The following is a 19449-nucleotide window of genomic DNA, read 5'->3' on the forward strand; positions in this document are numbered from 1 at the left end:
AACCCTCAATCTGTACTAACCCTTGCTCTATTTTGTCTGAAGCCGTTGAGGGACCGGGGCGCCGACGAGTGGCGATGGCTGGATCTGACGACGAGACGCTTGAGGTCGGTTCCAACCAAGAGAGGCGGTTGTGCGGGTTTGCCGGAGATGATGACGAGGACGACCTGCACAAGGACGCCGCGGAGCTGTTCGGCCATAACGTTCAATCTCCCATCGTCCTCGAGCCCTGCGATGATCGTGGCTAGAGATACATCTGCAACTGCCCTGATGCAGGCTGCAAGTTCTTCAGGTTCTAATGTTTCTAAACTTGTTTCTTACTTGGACTGTGACACTGTGAACCATTTAGATGATGATTTTAACATCTTGGACTGGTGGCATCAGCACAAACTCACATATCCAGTGCTGTCAATCATGGCTAAAGATATTTTAACTGTTCCTGTTTCAACCATATCTTCAGAATCCACTTTTAGTATTATTGGCAGGATCATCGAGGAGCGGCGGAGGAAGCTAAAGCCTGAAATGGTGGAGATGATGACCTGCATCAAAGATTGGGAGGCTGCTAAAGCTTGGCTGCAACACATGGAGGAGGACAAGGAGCTTGAAGAAGCATTTGAAGAACTTTATCTTGATTAGTTATCATTTATGTAATGGGATTGTAATATTATGGACTATGGACTATGGACTATTGGAGCTGGGTTGTACTCTTTTTTCCTGTTTAGGGTTTCTCACAAGGGTGAGTTTTACCTAGACAAATTTTTAATGAGGCAGCCATTGCACTAAAGCTTCAAATAAAATGTTATTTTGTTCTCTGCTGTGTTTGTGTGATTATGTGACTTTGAGTCTTTAATAAGTTCTCAGAACATGTAACTTTGTGTGACTTAGACTCTTTGATAAGTTCTTTGATTCTGATCAGTTTGTGTGACTCTTTGATTCTGATTAGTTTGTGATTCTGAACATTCAGACTTTATGATTCTGATCAGTTTGAAGTGTTGATCACTTACAGGGCCAGTGCTGGGCACGGGCACTGCTGGGCTGCCGTGCCCAGTGACACGGCACGGCACGGCTAAGACCTGATAGTGCCGTGCCTGGGCCGGCACATCGGCACGACGGCACTAACAGGCATGGCACGGCTAGTCTACCGTGTCGCGTAGTGCCGTGCCTAGCCATGCCCGTGCTAGTACCATGCCGTGCGGTCCGTTTGGCCAACTATAGTATCAGGTACTACCCTGATGGTGAAACCGAAGAGAGCGCTGGTTGGATAGAATTCTACCTGCAGCTCAATCACATCAATGCAAGGCGTGTTGATGCAAGCTATATGTTTAGTTTACTTGACAACATTGGAGAACCAGTTCCGTCGTATTGTTTAAGCGACGGCGTCATACGCACTTTCAACAACTCCTCATACGCATGGGGGTACAAAAACTTCATTAAGAGGAAGGCCCTGGAGGAATTAGACTATCTGAAGGACGACTATTTTAGGGTCAGGTGCCATGTTACTGTCTACAAGGAGATCCAGACAGAGGTCACCTCGTAGTTCCTCACGGTGCCACCGTCAACAACCGGAAACAGTAGTTTTGCTATGTGCCATGAACACTTGGCAAAGCCTAAAAAACACTCGGCAAAGGGTTTGCCGAGTGTAACACTCGGCAAAGAGCACACGGTAGCTACAGTACCGACAAATAGCGTCTTTGCCGAGTGTTTTCTGTTGGGCACTCGGCAAAGACTTTGCCGAGAGCTGAAAACGACACTCGGCAAAAAAAGTACGTCACGGAGCAGAAACGGTGACGGCCCGTTTGCCGAGTGTCAAATATTAGGCACTCGACAAAGCTTGGTCGTTTGCTGTGTGTCAAACTTTGGGCCCTCGGCAAATCTGCCCCATTTGCCATGTGTCAAACTATGAGCACTCGGCAAAGCTAGCCTTTTTACCGTGTGTTAAAGAGGGGACACTCGGCATAGTGACTCCTTTTGTCATGTGTCAAAGTATGGGCACTTGGCAAAGACCGTTCCAAACTCCACAGAATTTGGCTTCTTTGCCGAGTGTCATAGGGCAGACACTCGGCAAAGATGCCATTTTAGTCCCAGAGTGCACAGAATTTTGCCACGTGTCTACTTTGCCGAGTGGTTTACACCTGGCACTCGGCAAAAAGGCTCTTTGCCGAGTGTAACACTCGGCAAAGACGCCACAAATAATCAGTTTATTTGGTTCGGTCACAGCCACGTACCACATTCAAATAAACATCACATCCATCACAGATAGTTCACAATAGACATCACAGGCAATTCATATAGATATGTCGACAACACATAGATGCAAATAAACTTCAGAATCCACAAATAGTAGTCACAGCTCATTCACAACCACAAGTAGTCACAGATAATCCACAAATGCAAATACAAATAAAATCACAAGTACTTAGGCCACGAGTTCACTGTGACAGGGCTTCACTTAGGACACGAGTTCCACTGCGATGGGGCTGGGTCATGAGGCTGATTCGATGCCGCCGATTGATGCTGCACAAAGGAGAAAAGATTGCATGTGTGAGAGACAAGATTAAACAACACATATGCACAAAGGAGAAGAATTGCATTATCTTCTCAGTTTTCTATTATTTTCTAGTTTATCTTCTCATTTGTATTAATAGTAAATCACAAAGGCACTCTCATGCATAAGGGCAGCACCTCATGGACCACTCTCATGCATAAGGGCAGCACCTAGCAGTGCATCAAGCAACAAGGGCACAATGCTGATCTGAAGATATGATTCATCTTTCATGTACTGAACCAGCGAAGGAATAAAATATTGATAGTATTAAAATCATGCAAGCAATAAAATAAATATTGATAGAATTAAAATATTGCTATTATGACAGATACAGTGCTGGGAAATGATGGCGCCAATATATGAAATAAAGTGAACATTTAGTGTGCTAATACATACACATAAACTGAGATTCCAAATTCAGAGAAGACAACAAACAATTAACGGGAATCAATAGAATAGCATACTGAAAACCATGGAAAGACATTTGTTAACTGACAATATCTAGATGACATTTTGAATAACTTTACTCTCTTTCAAAGGATGCAAAGTAAGATTGATTCTACATAAACTAGATTATAAGGTTGTAAAGCAACTCACAGTGCCTGAAACAATATTTTGAGCAGGAGGAGGAGGGGCTGGAAACGGTGGTGGAGGTTGACCGATTGCAGCATAAACACCCCTCATATATTCAAACATCTGTAGCTCCATCCTCTGCCGCTCTGCCACCATCTCTGCCTCCATCCTCTGGCACTCTGCCTCCGTCCTCTGGCGCTCTGCCTCCATCTTCGCCTCTAGCTCCTCCCGGCGCCTCGTTTCTTGTTCTAGCTGAGCCTACAATATTTTATCCCAATGTTACAATGCAATGCAAAAGTATGTAAAAATCAATGAACGATGAATAAAACAGAAATAACCTAGAGTGCGTTCACCTGGAACCATGTAGAGTCCGGCCGTGGCCGTATCGCCGGACTGGAACCCGTGCTCCGTGCTCGAATCTGGGAGAGAGTGGAAGTACTGGCCATGTCGATGGTGCCGTCGCCAATCCAGAACCGGCCATGCTTCTTGCCTCCTCCCGTCCCCATGACCACTTCTCCATCAAGGTCATGGGATCGTACTCTGGGCCACGAACCTGCCTTGCCATAGATGTGTATCCTTCGAGACGGCTGTGGACGGACTCATTGCTGTACGCCAAGGGCGGGTCCTCTGGGTTGTAGGCGATGTCGGATGTCGCCTTCCCCTTGTGGGCCAAAGCATATGCCACGAACTAGGTGCAGGGCTAGCCACCGTGTGACGCCGACTGCAAAAAAAGCAATATGATTAGAAATTATGCAGAGTTGAGTCTTAGAATTAAGAAATGAATTTGCATACCCATCTAGCCGCGTATTCTGAGAGGTTGAGGTTGCCTTGATGGTGTGTTGGACCCGGCATCAGCAAACGCCGCTCCCAGCAAGCGTTGTGATTCTCCTGCCACGCAGGGTCGCACCACCTTTCCACCATCCGGGCCCAGCACTGCATATCGTGGGCGCACCAACACGGAGGCACCTACGTCATCAAGTATATGACATAAGAAGATGAAATTAAGCGCAATTAATCTTAGAAAAAATAAGTATTAATGTTCTATATTTACCTTCATGTATTGTAACGAGGTTAGGCTCATGGTTCTTGTTGCCCTTTTAGGGATCCTCTCTATAAGAAATTCCGCGTGGTATTGGATCACGGCCTGGATGCGCGCCTCATAGTGCATGTGCTTGACGAGTTTCTTGGCGGCTTTATTAGCCCAAGGAGGACACGGTGCAAGAACAAACAAGAACAAACCTCGTCTCTCACACGATCGGATTCACCATGGTAGATCCACCGGGTATAGTCCGCCGTAAATCCGTCTTGCAAAGATGTTTACCCATGACCACCTTTGTTTGTCGACGCGTGTTTGCACAAATGCTGCAGGGACACCAAGTGCCATGCGCTCCTTTAACCCTTGTAAATGCTAGTTCCAAGAAAGCATCGGTCTTCGCAATCCATTCATCAGTCATCGAACCCTGACTAGAGCGGCCCATGTACATCCACTCATGGTCATCCATCCTCTAACATATCACCATGTAATATAAAAATCAATTACATCTACAGGTTCCTATACTGTCTAATAGGTGAAGATAGGTCCTAATCCCACCCGAGGATGTGTAGATGGGGTTAGTTTCCATGCTCTACTCCTATCCGAGACAGAATTTTGGCAGCACCTCCCCGCTGTTCTCCAAATACACGTCCTGGCAAGGAGATTGTGTATCCGGAGAACAACAGGGAGATGGTGCTGAAACTCTGTCTCGGATCCGAGTAGAGCATGGAAACTAACTCCATCTACACATCCTCCGACTGTCCAAAAAACGAGGACAATTCAAAACAGATATGGTTATAGATATGCAAAGATCTGCATATTTCCAGCCGCATCTCTTTCGAACGGGAGACGCCTAGCTAGGTTACGTGATATACGAACATGATATGGAAAGAGGGGTGTAGGATGCCTCACCTTGCTGTCCTGCAAAGTGACGAGTCGAGGACGGTGGGGAATGATCCTTGCAATAGCCTCTCCCGCAACAAATGAACATAATAGTGTCAATTGAAACTCTAGAGAGGACCAGATCTGATACCAGTTGACTGAATTTCATACACAGGTCATGCTGTGCATCAATAGGTCATCACTTTTGCAGATAATGATAAATAAAAAGTAAATTTACGAAAACCATTGAACTGACAAGTGACAAGATTCAGAATGTTTTAATGCCCCTTTATTTTATCACATAATATAAAGATCATAAAGAAAACTAACAGATAACTGATTTGATTGATGTACCATTTTTTTAGAACTACACTAGACCAGAAGAAGAGGACTGGAGGGGTTAGGAGAAGCAAAGAATGAAAAGCTAGGGGGGGGGGGGTGGGGGTGCTCTCATCCGTTCTTCCGCGAGCGGCGAGAGTCTTTAGACCAATACAGAAAAGCATTGGTGGCTGGCCAAAGGCGGCGCCACGGAGCTCCGTTCGTCGGGCCCCATGGGCGTGGTGGAGTCGTCGTCAAGCGCGCGAGATGAGTAGTGGCTGTCCTGGCCTTGCCACCCTACCGGGATGGAGGAGGGCTGCGCCGTGTCCTCCCTGGGCTGTCCTCGCCGGTGGACGTGGACGGCGGCGGCAATTTCGTCTCCGTTGTCCTGCTAGTCGAGGCGGCCACACAAGAAAAACTTTCTAAGGGGAAAATTTTCTCGATTCTGGAAAAATATCCGAGATTGAAAAGAAGTTTTTGTTAAGGTAGGGAAGAAAATTTTGGCATAAATTGATTATACAGGCCATTGAATATAGTAATATACACAGGTGAACAATAAGTACGTAAGGTAGAAGAATAGTTTGTATACGGGGAACAACTAAAATATAAAAAATCAGATAACATTTTTGAAAAGTCATGAAATAAATGAATTTATTATAACTACACAAAGGGTATATTTCAAATTAATGACATTTTGGCTTTTTAGATAAATTGCTTTTACTATGCATCTAGACATAGGGTATATTTAAGTACATAGTAAAATCTAAATGTCAAAATGTCTTATAATTTGGAATGGATGGAGTATATTTTACAAAATAGATAAATAAAACATATAACGCATGACAAATTGAGTGGGAATTAAGGGGGTTGAGTGGAATAACTTAGTAGCAAGAGTCGTGAATATTAACTTACAAGTTGGATGAGATAGATTCTTTTGGCTCCTTAGTGGAATGGTAAGTTCATATCCATGTATAAATACCATATGTCAATACGGGGCTTCAAAACTAAAATTTTTCAGTTGTTTATTAAGAGAAGGATAGTTTTAACTAAAGATAATTTATCAAAAAGAAATTTGAGTGGCGACAAATCTTGCATGTTTTGTAGTAGGGATGAAACTGTTCAACACCCCTTCTTGGAGTGTTTGTATGATACGTTCTTATGGTGGGCGATACATCTTGTTTTGGGTCTCAAAACCACTTTGAATGTAATGGATATCTTTTATGATTGGCACAAACAAAGGGGTAGATCAAATAAAACATTGCTATCGAGAATCGACAGATGGAGCAGCCATTTGTTGGACCATATGGCTAGTAAAAATTGGCATGATTTTTGAGAAATACCAACCCTAATCTCTTTTGTAGGTTTTATTCAAAGGAATGCACTAACTACGACATTGATCATGGTTGCAAAGGTGTGATGAAATCAAGGATCACTTCTCCGAAGTTTGTCGGGCGCTACTGTAAGGAAAATGGACCATAGGCCCATTTACTTTAGATTTTGGTGTTTGATGACCAACACAACCAAATTGGACTAAATAATTTACAAGTGTTTATTTTGTAGTTCATTAGGGTGCAAGACGTGACTTGGACGAAGGCGACGTGATGATCCTATGATCAACACCATAAGCAAGACCCTAGGAGCACAAGAGAAGACCCAAGATATCAAGTAAAGTCCAAGCATGAAGATAGAAACCAAGCCAGACACAAGATCACAAAGGAACGAGCTCACATAGATGATAGGACGCTGGACCGGACGCTAGTAGCACAGTGATCGGACACTCCGTTCAGAGGCTCAGCAGCAGCAGCGACCGGACGCTGATCAAGTAAATCAACCGGACACAGGACAACAGAGTCCAGTCAAGTACAGAGAGGTTCCAGAGCAGCAAAATTGTGACTAGTCACGTCCGGTGGCATGTGACCAGACGCTAGCAGCGTCCGATCAGTTGATCGCGGCTCCAACTAGCCAAATGAAGTGTGTGGAGCTGAGAAAACATATCAAGGGTGTTGATACATCATTTTAGTGATCTCCACTTGCATAGTGCTTAGTGATTAATTAGGTGATTAGCGTAGGTGCTTTGCGAAGTGCTTAGGTTGATTAGACCACCGCTTATGTGCTTGCCCTAGGTTTAGGCCTAGTGTTTAGTGAGGTTTGCATACCTCTTACTACTCGGTGCTTGCGTGCACCATTGTTGTATATCAGATGGGCTTGTAGTCTTGCGAGATCACACCAACCGCGTTTGTGGTGTGGCCGCCACCATGTACCGGAGGGGACATGGCCCACGGCGCTTTGGCCGGAAGCTTGATAGTGAAGACGGCGGTTAGCATCCAGGAGAGGCTTGCCAGAAGGCACGTCGGAGACCCACTTGCGCGTGGGGAAGGCCCGAGGCTATCTACGGAGTTACCTAACCGGGAGCTTGGCCCTTGCGAGGGATTCCTTGCGAGGGGCTCCAACGAGGACTAGGGAGAAGCTTGCGCGCTTCTCGATACCTCGGTAAAAATACCGGAGTCATCGATGGGAGTTTGCATATCTCTACTTTGCTCTTTAGCATCCGCATTTACATTGATTACATTACTCCTTTTGTGGTAGAGATAACAATACACTAGCAAAACCGTAGTTGCACATTTAGATAGATTACCTTTTGCATAGGTTTTGCTAGGGTTAGAAAAAAGAGGCCATAGTTTACAGTTAAAATTTTAAGTTGCCTAATTCACCCCCCCCTCTAAGGCGTCACGGTCCGCTACAAGTGATATCAGAGCCGGTTGGCTCAATTTGGACCTTTGGCTTAACCGTCGTTGAGCCGATGCTATTTGGAGTGGTTGGGATGGATACCTCAAGGCCTCCACACCATACTTGCTAAAGAAGAAGAAAAATGACAAGGTGGTGGCCATTAAAGTGAACAAGCAAGCCAACAATGGGGTCAAACGCTTTTGGGTGCCAAAGGAAATCATTTCCAACATGAAGAGCACCAAGAAGATTTGGATCCCAAAAGAGAAGTGAGAAGTCCGATGGACTTTGGGGAATTTGGAGACTTGGCAAAGTATGGATGCATTTCATGGGGTGCATCATGATGGACAAAATCATTGCCAAGTGGGTTAGTGAATACGATGGACCCAAAATCCCCTTCCCATGTTAGGTAACTAGATTCAATTTCCTTCAAGTAGTATCAATTTGCATTTCCTACAAGCGGTATTTCTTAAAAATTGGTATCTTTAAGCATCTAGTTACTTTTCATGCCTATGTTTGCATTTGCATGCTTATATCTTTTGTCATGCATACACTAGGTATATCTTATGGTAGACTTGCTCGGTTTCATTCTTAACCCTTGGAGCAAACCTACATGGTTTAAAATTGTTTAGGAGCATGGCACATAGCTTGTCTTTCGATTGTTCATCTAATATGTGCCAAAGTCCAAATTGTAGATAATTTCTCCCGAATATCGCATTCAAAAATGACTATCACATTCATGTGATGTCATCTTTCAAGTGGTATTTTTTATTCTAAAATCAATGTACATGTTTCCTACAAGTATTCCATACTTGTGTGCATAAATTTAGGGGGAGGTTACTCTACAAGTTGGATGCTTTGAGACTAACACCTTTTCGAGCTTATCATGTATGTAGTAGTCTCATTGCAAGGAAAATGGAGTCCCGGAGTTAAGCATCATACTTCAAATATCCACCATCTATTGTAATTGGTAGAAATCAAATTGGTTTCCACATATGGTATTTCTAAACCGGTATCATCATGTTGATTTCATTTTGATATTTATATGCTTTCTCCATACATTATATAAATTAAATTCCCTTGTGCAATTATTTGCCAAGTATGGATATGCTTTGCCTTCTACCATATGTATGCATACATTTAGGGGTACTTAATATATATAATGTGAGAATCAAATTGTGTTACCTATTCCACTCTACTTCAAAGGATCACAAAGTTTGACCCTCCCTTGTGCTACTAAGGTCTTCCTTTTTGGTGTTTGATTCCAAAGGGGGAGAATTTAGAGGACCAAAGGCAAGCATTAATTTGTAGGACCAAAAGCTAGATCATAATAATTTACAAGTGGTAATGGTCTACATGTGGTGTCTACAAATGGTAATGGTCCGAGAAAGGGAGGATAGTGGATTATCGATTGCCTATGTAATGGGGAGAATTTATAGGAAGCAAGGCTTAAATCCATAATGCCACATGGGGACATTTGCAAGGGCAAGATAAGTGTTCAAGTGGTATCTTCTAATCTTACAAGTAGTATCTTTTAGCATCATATAACCTTGCCCCTTGCATTGCATCCTAGCAAGTAGGTACTTTTCGAATTTGCAAATTTTTATTATTTGCTTGCTCTGGTCGTGTTGTCATCAATCACCAAAAAGGGGAGATTGTAAGGAAAATAGACCTTAGGCCCATTTACTTTGGATTTTGGTGTTTGATGACCAACACAAACAAATTGGACAAAAGAATTTGCAAGTGTTTGTTTTGTAGTTCAATAGAGTGCAAGACGTGACTTGGACGAAGACGACGTGATGATCCGATGATCAATACCATAAGCAAGACCCTAGGAGCACAAAAGAAGACCCAAGATATCAAGCAAAGTCCAAGCATGAAGATAGGAACCAAGCTGGACGCAAGATCACAAAGGAACGAGCTCACAGAGATGGCTGGACGCTAGACCGGACGCTGGTAGCACAGTGACCGGACACTCCGTTCAGAGGCTCGACATCAACAGCGACTGGACGCTGGTCAAGTAAATTGACCGGACGCAGGATAGTAGAGTCCAGTCGAGTACAGAGAGGTTCCAGAGCGGCAAAATTGCGACCGGATGTGTCCGGTGGCATGTAACCGGACGCTGGCAGCGTCCGATCAGTTGATCGTAGCTCCAACGGTCAGGATGACTGGATGCATCCGATCAGGATATGTTCAGCGTATGGTCAGTAGCAGAAAAGCGGGATTTTGTCCCCAACAGCTACTTTCTCAATGAGGCTTATAAATGCATCCCCCAACCGGCCAAATGAAGCGTGTGAAGCTGAGGAAACATATCAAGGGTGTTGATACACCATTTTAGTGATCTCCACTTGCATACTTCTTAGTGATTCATTAGGTGATTAGCGTAGGTGCTTTGCGAATTGCTTAGGTTGATTAGACCACCGCTTATGCTCTTGCTCTAGGTTTGGGCCTAGTGTTTAGTGAGGTTTCATACCTCTTACCACTCGGTGCTTGCGCGCACCATTGTTGTACATCGGAGGGGCTTGTGGTCTTGCGAGATCACACCAACCGCGTTTGTGGTGTGGCTGCCACCGTGTATCGGAGGGAACAAGGCCCGTGGCATTTTGGCCGGAAGCTTGATAGTGAAGACAGCGGGGAGCATCTGGGAGAGGCTTGCCGGAAGGCACGTCGGAGACCCACTTGCACGTGGGGAAGGCCTAAGGCTATCTGCGGAGTTACCCGACCAAGAGCTTGGCCCTTGTGAGGGAATCCTTGTGAGGGGCTCCAACGAGGACTAGTGGGAAGCTTGCGCGCTAATCGATACCTAGGTAAAAATACTGGAGTCATCGATGGGAGTTTGCATATCTCTACTTTGCTCTTTAGCTTCCGCATTTACATTGATTACATTACTCCTTTTGCGGTAGAGATAGCAATACACTAGCAAAACCGTAGTTGCATATTTAGATAGATTACCTTTTGCATAGGTTTTGCTAGGGTTAGAAAAAGAGGCCATAGTTTAGAGTTAAAATTTTAAGTTGCCTAATTCAACCCCCCCCCCTTAGGCGTCATGGTCCGCTACAAGTGGTGTCAGAGCCGGTTGGCTCAATTTGGACCTTTAGCTTAACCGCCGTTGAGACGATGCTATTTAGAGTGGTTGGGATGGATACCTCAAGGCCTCCACACCATACTTGCTAAAGAAGAAGAAAAATGACAAGGTGGTGGCCATTAAGGTGTACAAGCAAGCCAACAATGGGGTCAAACGCTTTTGGGTGCCAAAGGAAATCATTTCCAACATGAAGAGCACCAAGAAGGTTTGGATCCCGAAAGGGAAGTGAGAAGTCCAATGGTCTTCGGGGAATTTGGAGACTTGACAAAGTATGGATGCATTTCGTGGGGTGCATCATGATGGACAAAATCATTGCCAAGTGGGTTAGTGAATACTATAGACCCAAATTCCCCTTCCCATGTTAGGTAACCAGATTCAATTTCCTTCATGTAGTATCAATTTGTATTTCCTACAAGCGGTATTTCTTAAAAATTGGTATCTTTAAGCATCTAGTTACTTTTCATGCCTATGTTTGCATTTACATGCTTATATCTTTTGTCATGCATACACTAGGTATATCTTATGGTAGGCTTGCTCGGTTTCATTCTTAACCCTTAGAGCAAACCTACATGGTTTAAAATTATTTTGGCGCACGGCACATAGCTTGTCTTTCGATTGTTCATCTAATATGTGCCAAAGTCCAAATTGTAGATAATTTCTCCCGAACATCGCCTTCAAAAATGACTCTCACATTCATGTGATGTCATCTTTCAAGTGGTATTTTTGATTCTAAAATCAATTTGCATGTTTCCTACAAGTAATCAATACTTGTGTGCACAAATTTAGGGAGAGGTTACTCTACAAGTTGGATGCTTTGAGACTAACACCTTTTCAAGCTTATCATGTGTGTAGTAGTCTCATTGCAAGGAAAATGGAGTCCCCAGAGTTAAGCATCATACTTCAAATACCCACCATCTGTTGCAATTGGTAGAAATCAAATTGGTTTCCACATATGGTATTTCTAAACCGGTATCATCATGTTGATTTCATTTTGATATTTATATGCTTTCTCCATGTATTATATAAATTAAACTCCCTTGTGCAGTTATTTGCCAATTATGCATATGCTTTGCCTTCTACCATATGTATGCATACATTTAGGGAGCTTAATATATATAATGTGAGAATCAAATTTTGTGACATATTCGACTCTACTTCAAAGGATCACAAAGTTTGACCCTCCCTTTTGCTACTAATGTCTTCCTTTTCGGTGTTTGATTCCAAAGGGGGAGAATTTAGAGGACCAAAGGCAAACTTTAATTTGTAGGACCAAAAGCTAGATCATAATAATTTACAAGTGGTAATGATCTACAAGTGGTGTCTACAAGTGGTAATGGTCCGAGAAAAGGAGGATAGTGGATTATGGATTGCCTATGTAATTGGAAGAATTTATAGGAAGCTAGGCTTAAATCCATAATGCCACATGGGGACATTTGCAAGGGCAAGATAAGTGTTCAAGTGGTATCTTCTAGTCATACAATTAGTATTTTTTAGCATCATATAACCTTGCCCCTTGTATTGCATCCTAGCAACTAGGTACTTTTCAAAGTTGCAAATTTTTATTATTTGCTTGCTTTGGTCGTGTTGTCATCAATCACCAAAAAGGGGAGATTGTAAGGAAAATGGACCCTAGACCTATTTACTTTGGATTTTGGTGTTTGATGACCAACACATCCAAATTGGACAAAATAATTTGCAAGTATTTATTTTGTAGTTCAATAGGGTGCAAGACGTCACTTGGACGAAGGCGACGTGATGATCCGATGATCAACACCATAAGCAAGACCCTAGGAGCACAAGAGAAGACCCAAGATATCAAGCAAAGTCCAAGCATGAAGATAGGAACCAAGCCGGACGCAAGATCACAAAGGAACAAGCTCATAGAGATCACTAGACGCTGGTAGCACAGTTACCGGACGGTCCGTTCAGAGGCTCGGCAGCAGCAGCGACTGGACGCTGATCAAGTAAATCGACTGGACGTAGGACAACAGAGTCCGGTCGAGTACAAAGAGGTTCTAGTTCGGCGAAATTGCGACCGGACATGTCTGGTGGCATGTGACTGTACGCTGGCAGCGTCCGATCAGTTGATCACAGCTCCAACGGTCGAGATGATCGGACGCGTCCGATTAGGACGTGTTCAGCGTCTGGTCAGTAGCAGAAAAGCGGGATTTCGTCCCCAATGTCTACTTTCTCAGTGGGGCTTATAAATACATCCCCAACCGGTCAAATGAAGTGTGTGGAGCTGAGGAAGCATATCAAGGGTGTTGATACACCATTTTAGTGATCTCCACTTGCATACTGCTTAGTGATTCATTAGGTGATTAGCGTTGGTTCTTTGCGAATTGCTTAGGTTGATTAGACCACCGCTTATACGCTTGCTCTAGGTTTAGGCCTAGTGTTTAGTGAGGTTTGCATACCTCTTACCACTCGGTGCTTGCGCGTATCATTGTTGTACATCGGAGGGGCTTGTAGTCTTGCGAGATCACACCAACCGCATTTGTGGTGTGGCCGCCACCGTGTACCGGAGGGAATAAGGCCCGTGGCATTTCGGCCGGAAGCTTGATAGTGAAGACGGCGGGGAGCATCCGGGAGAGGCTTACCGGAAGGCACGTCGGAGACCCACTTGGGGTCGAGGCTATCTATGGAGTTACCCGACCGGGAGTTTGACCCTTGTGAGGGATTCCCTGTGAGGGGCTCCAATGAGGACTAGGGGGAAGCTTGCGCGCTTCTCGATACCTCGGTAAAAATACTAGAGTCATCGACGGGAGTTTGCATATCACTACTTTGCTCTTTAGATTCCGCATTTATATTGATTACATTACTCCTTTTACGGTAGAGATAGCAATACACTAGCAAAACTGTAGTTACACATTTAGATAGATTACCTTTTGCATAGGTTTTTATAGGGATGGAAAAAGAGGCTCTAGTTTGGAGTTAGAATTTTAAGTTGCCAAATTCAATCCTCCTCTTAGGCGTTACGGCCCGCTACAGCTACAAACCGCGGCCATGCAGTTCTTTACTTCTTTTAGATGGCGAGATAATGCTAGGATTGGTTTTTGAGTCGGTTTCACTAGTAGAGAACAGACCTTTGATCCTCGACCAAAATGGGCTCTAGTCCCGGAATTTTTTGCCCCCGGGACTAGAAATACCTTTAGTCCCGGTTGGTGGCTCCAACCGGGACTAAAGGTTCCTGCCCAACGGCTACTGCGCCAGACAGAGGTGGCAGGGACCTTTAGTCCCGGTTGGAGCCACCAACCGGGACTAAAGGTATACTTTTACTCCCGGTTGGTGGCTCCAACCGGGAGTAAAGGTCTACTCCCGGGCCGTGGCTGCGCCCGGGGTTGGAAAGTTACCTTTAGTCCCGATTGGATCTATCAACCGGGACTAAATGTTCTCCCTTTATAAATCGGCCGTCTCCTCCTTCCTCCCCGAGCCCGAGCTCAGCACATTTTGAAGCTCACTGCAGTAGAGTTCTTGCTTCCTCCCTCCCTCCATTGTTCCTCCATCCATTCTTCGATTCCTCCGTCGATTCTTCAGTTGTAAAGGTTACCAATCTCATACTCTCATTTTTTACCATTTTCTTATACCATTTTATTCACTATATATATTTATGGTTCTTTATTGTGGTTTTTTTTCATTTGTAAGCAATTTGAGCTCAAAATCACTTTAAGCTTGCATATTTACATGAAAGAAGGTTAAAGTATATATAAATATAAAGTTAGAAAATAGTTAGAAAATTATAGCAAATCCTTACTAGTTGAACTTGCGGACCGTGTTCAGGTCGGCGAGGATGTTCTCTGCCGAGCGGTAACGGACGTCAAGGAGGAGCTTTGATTCTACGAGGGAGAGCGATAACGGTCGTGGAAGACCGTGTTCCCTTCCTCATAGAATCGGAGCTCTTCCTTGACCAAGTACGGTGCCGTCCGGTGGAGAAATCCTCGCCGAGCTGATCACGTAAGCAAGGTCAACTAGTACGGATGGTTATTTATTCACATGTCCCGATATCGTCGTAGTAGTCTGTCAATCACCGTACCTAAACGTAGTATATATAAATAAAAACTTAGAAAATAGTTAGAAAATTATAGAAAATCCGTACTAGTTGAACTTGCGGACCGTGTTCAGCTCGGCAAGCATGTTCTCTGTCGAGCGGTAACGGACATCAAGGAGGAGCTTTGATTCTACGAGGGAGAGCGACAACGGTCGTGGGAGACCGTGTTCCCTTCCTCATAGAATCGGAGCTCTTCCTTGACCAAGTACGGTGCTGTCCGGTGGAGAAATGCTCGCCGAGATGATCACGTAAGCAAGGTCAACTAGTACGGATGGTTATTTATTCACACGTCCCGATATCGTCGTAGTAGTCTGTTATGTGTGTACATTCCCATTCTTCTGTTAATTTGCGGAAATATCATATGAATTACTTACCTGCCGCAGTAAAACACGAGAACACAATGACCATTAAAAATATCATTGTTTAGAGATCTAGATAATTTTATAGTTTGTTAATTTTATTTGTTTATAAAAGAAGAAATTTATAGTGTATTAAAAAATGAGTATAGAGAGTAGATGGCAACTGCTTCCGGGTCCTCGGCCTCTCATGGGTTTCCAAAGCGACTTAGGCCGGGCCTTCCTCTCATTCCATGCGGCAAGTGTCGTGATGAGATGAAGATTGTGATGGAGTACCGAGTGAAGAAGGAGGGTCCCAACAAGGATCGTATCTTCTACAAGTGTCCGGATCGCAATGTGAGTTATTTTATCGTATTTAATGATTATGGTTAGTTTATACCTATTTTCATGATGGTTGTGATTAAAGTTCTAGTTTTTTGTTTTAATTTCAGTGGGATGGCAGTGGACGATGTTCAGGCTTCTACTGGGAGGAAGAGTATGTTGAACACGTGCAAAAATATCTTGCACAACAGGCAGATACGGCGGCTAATGAGGCAGTGATCCAGCCGAAGAAGCCCAAAGATGTTGCACAATCGGGGGATCTGTCTGTTTTAGTTGAGATTGGTCGCGAAATCCTTGTGCTCCTGAAATGTATTTTAGCTTTAGTTCTTTTAGTGGTAGTTGGGATTGTCTACATTGTAGCGATGCTTTCATAAATTTGTATCTTTTGTGGTGGCACGCATGTTGTATAAATAATTAATTATGATCTAGGTTTTAATATGATATTTATGTCATGTAATGCAGATGAGCCGTCATTGGATGTATAATGCTGATCGCCGCTCACAAGAGTTCATTGACGGCGTGCATTCTTTATTACGTGCGGCCGAGACAAACAAACGCGACGGTTTCATGTGCTGCCCATGTGCCATATGTAAGAATACGGTGGAATATCCTTGCTCAAGGACTCTTCATTCACACTTGTTCAAGTCGGGTTTCATGCCAAACTATATTTGTTGGACAAAGCACGGAGAAACCGGTGTTGTAATGGAAGAAGATGAAGAAGAACAATGGGACGACAATGATATTATTCCTGATGGTGCGTGCTTCAATGATACTGCAATGGGAGAAGCTGAAGAAGAGGTAGCCGCAGAAGATGAGCCGGCTGATGATCTTTGTCAGGTCATTCGTGATGCACAAAGAGAATGTGAAAGTGAAAAGGAGAAGATCAAGTTCGAGCGGATGCTAGAAGATCACAAGAAATTGTTGTACCCAACTTGTGATGCAGGGCAGAAAAAGTTGGGAACCACACTAGAATTGCTGCAATGGAAGGCAAAGAATGGTGTATCTGACAAGGGATTTGGAGAGTTACTAAAAATCCAAAAGAAGATGCTTCCGAAGTACAATGAATTGCCCGCCACTACCTACGAAGCAAAACAAGTTGTCTGTCCTATGGGGCTAGAAATAGAGAAGATACATGCATGTCCTAATGACTGCATCCTATACCGTGGCAAAGAGTACGAGAAATTGGATGCATGCCCGGTATGCCATGCGTCGCGGTATAAGATCAGGCGAGATGACCCTGGTGATGTTGAGGGCGAACGTCCACGTAAGAAAATCCCTGCCAAGGTTATGTGGTATGCTCCTATAATACCACGCTTGAAACGTCTGTTCAGAAACAAAGAACATGCAAAATTGTTATGATGGCACAAAGAAGACCGTAAGGTAGACAATATGTTGAGACACCCTGCTGATGGGTCCCAGTGGAGAGCAATCGATAGAGAATTCCCGGAGTTTGCAAATGACGCAAGAAACTTAAGGTTTGCTTTAAGTACAGATGGTATCAATCCTTTTGGAGAGCAGAACAGTAGTCATAGTACTTGGCCTGTTACTCTAAGTATCTACAACATTCCTCCTTGGTTATGCATGAAGCGGAAGTTCATTATGATGCCTGTGCTCATCCAAGGCCCGAAGCAACCTGGCAATGACATCGATGTGTACCTGAGACCACTTATTGATGAACTTCTCATTTTGTGGAATAAAGAAGGTGTACGTGTGTGGGATGAGTACAAACAGGAACACTTTGATCTGCGAGCATTGTTGTTCGTAACAATCAATGATTGGCCTGCTCTAAGTAATCTTTCAGGACAGTCAAACAAGGGATATAATGCATGCACACACTGCTTCGGTGATATTAGAGGTGTATTCTTGAAAAAATGTCGAAAGGTCGTGTACCTTGGCCATCGTCGATTTCTTCCTGCAAATCACCCCGTAAGAAAGAAAGGTAAGCATTTTAAAGGGAAAGCAGACCACCTGACCAAGCCTCGCAACCGAACCGGTGAGGATGTACTTGATATGGTCAATGATGTGAAAGTCGTCTTTGGAAAAGGACATGGAAGCCAACCTATTCTGAAAGACGCTAACGGTCACGCACCCATGTGGAAGAAAAAGTCCATATTTTGGGACCTACCCTATTGGCAAGTCCTGGAGGTCCGTAGCTCGATCGACGTGATGCACCTGACGAAGAATCTTTGTGTGAACCTGCTAGGCTTTATGGGTGTGTATGGAAAGCCTAAGGACACATTTGAAGCACGACAGGACCTGCGTTGTTTGAGAGAAAGAGACAACCTGCATCCAGAGAAGACAGATGATGGACGCCATTACTTACGTCCTGCTAGCTACACTCTAAGCAAAGAGGAGAAGGAAATCATGTTTGAATGCTTAAACAACATCAAGGTACCATCTGGATTCTCCTCGAATATAAAGGGTATTATAAATGTGACAGAGAAGAAATTCTGTAACTTAAAGTCCCATGACTGTCACGTTCTCATGACGCAATTACTTCCAGTTGCATTAAGAGGAATTCTACCTCCAAATGTACGTGTAGCCACCGTAAAGCTATGTGCATTCCTCAATGCAATTTCTCAGAAGGCAATTGATCCAACTGATCTAGCTAAACTACAGAATGATGTGGTTCAATGTCTCGTCAGCTTTGAGTTAGTGTTCCCTCCTTCCTTCTTTGATATTATGACACACCTCCTAGTTCACCTAGTCAAGGAGATTTTCACTCTCGGTCCTGTGTTCCTACACAACATGTTCCCCTTAGAGAGATTCATGGGAGTCCTAAAGAAATATGTTCACAACCGTGCTCGCCCAGAAGGAAGCATCGCCAAGGGCTATGGAACAGAAGAGGTCATTGAGTTCTGTGTTGACTTTATTCCCGACCTTGACTCGATTGGTGTTCCTGAATCGAGACATGAGGGGAGACTAAGCGGAAAGGGGACACTAGGGAGGAAAACATATATTGGTACGGATGATGATTATTTCAATAAAGCGCACTACATAGTTCTACAGAACTCCTCTTTGGTAGATCCGTATATTGAGACACACAAGGATCTCTTACGATCCGAGTTTCCAGGCAAGACTGAAGCTTGGATTACGCATAAGCACATGGAAACTTTCGGCGGTTGGTTGCGAAAAAAATGTCAAGGTGATGAGAGCATCCATGAGCAACTGTATTTATTGGCTATGCAACCATCATGGCATATCGTCACATACAAAGGGTACGAGATAAATGGGAACATATTCTACACAGTAGCCCAAGATAAAAGGAGTACCAACCAAAATAGTGGTGTCCGCATAGATGCCACAGACCCGAATGGGAATAAGCAGACATATTATGGACGCATAGATGAAATATGGGAACTAGAATATGCACCTACTTTGAAGATCCCATTGTTCAAGTGCCAATGGGTCAAGGTGACCGGAGGCGGAGTAACAGTAGACAACGAGTATGGAATGACAACAGTAGACCTTAGTAATATTGGGTACAAAGACGAACCATTCGTCCTTGCCAAGGATGTGAATCAGGTGTTCTATGTCAATGATATGTCTACCAAACCAAAAAGAGGG

General features: G+C 43.9%; 1 protein-coding gene across 1 annotated transcript; it reads left to right on the top strand.

Moving 5' to 3' along the window:
- Positions 1 to 1165: 1165 nt before the first annotated feature.
- On the top strand, positions 1166 to 1534 carry LOC136489405 (BTB/POZ and MATH domain-containing protein 3-like). The gene has a single exon (XM_066486051.1). The coding sequence runs from the start codon at positions 1166 to 1168 to the stop codon at positions 1532 to 1534; it is 369 nt and encodes a 122-aa protein (XP_066342148.1).
- The last annotated feature ends 17915 nt before the right edge of the window (positions 1535 to 19449 follow it).

The sequence above is a fragment of the Miscanthus floridulus genome, chromosome 10 (genome assembly GCF_019320115.1).
Source record: "Miscanthus floridulus cultivar M001 chromosome 10, ASM1932011v1, whole genome shotgun sequence".
NCBI classification, from domain to species: Eukaryota; Viridiplantae; Streptophyta; class Magnoliopsida; order Poales; family Poaceae; genus Miscanthus; species Miscanthus floridulus.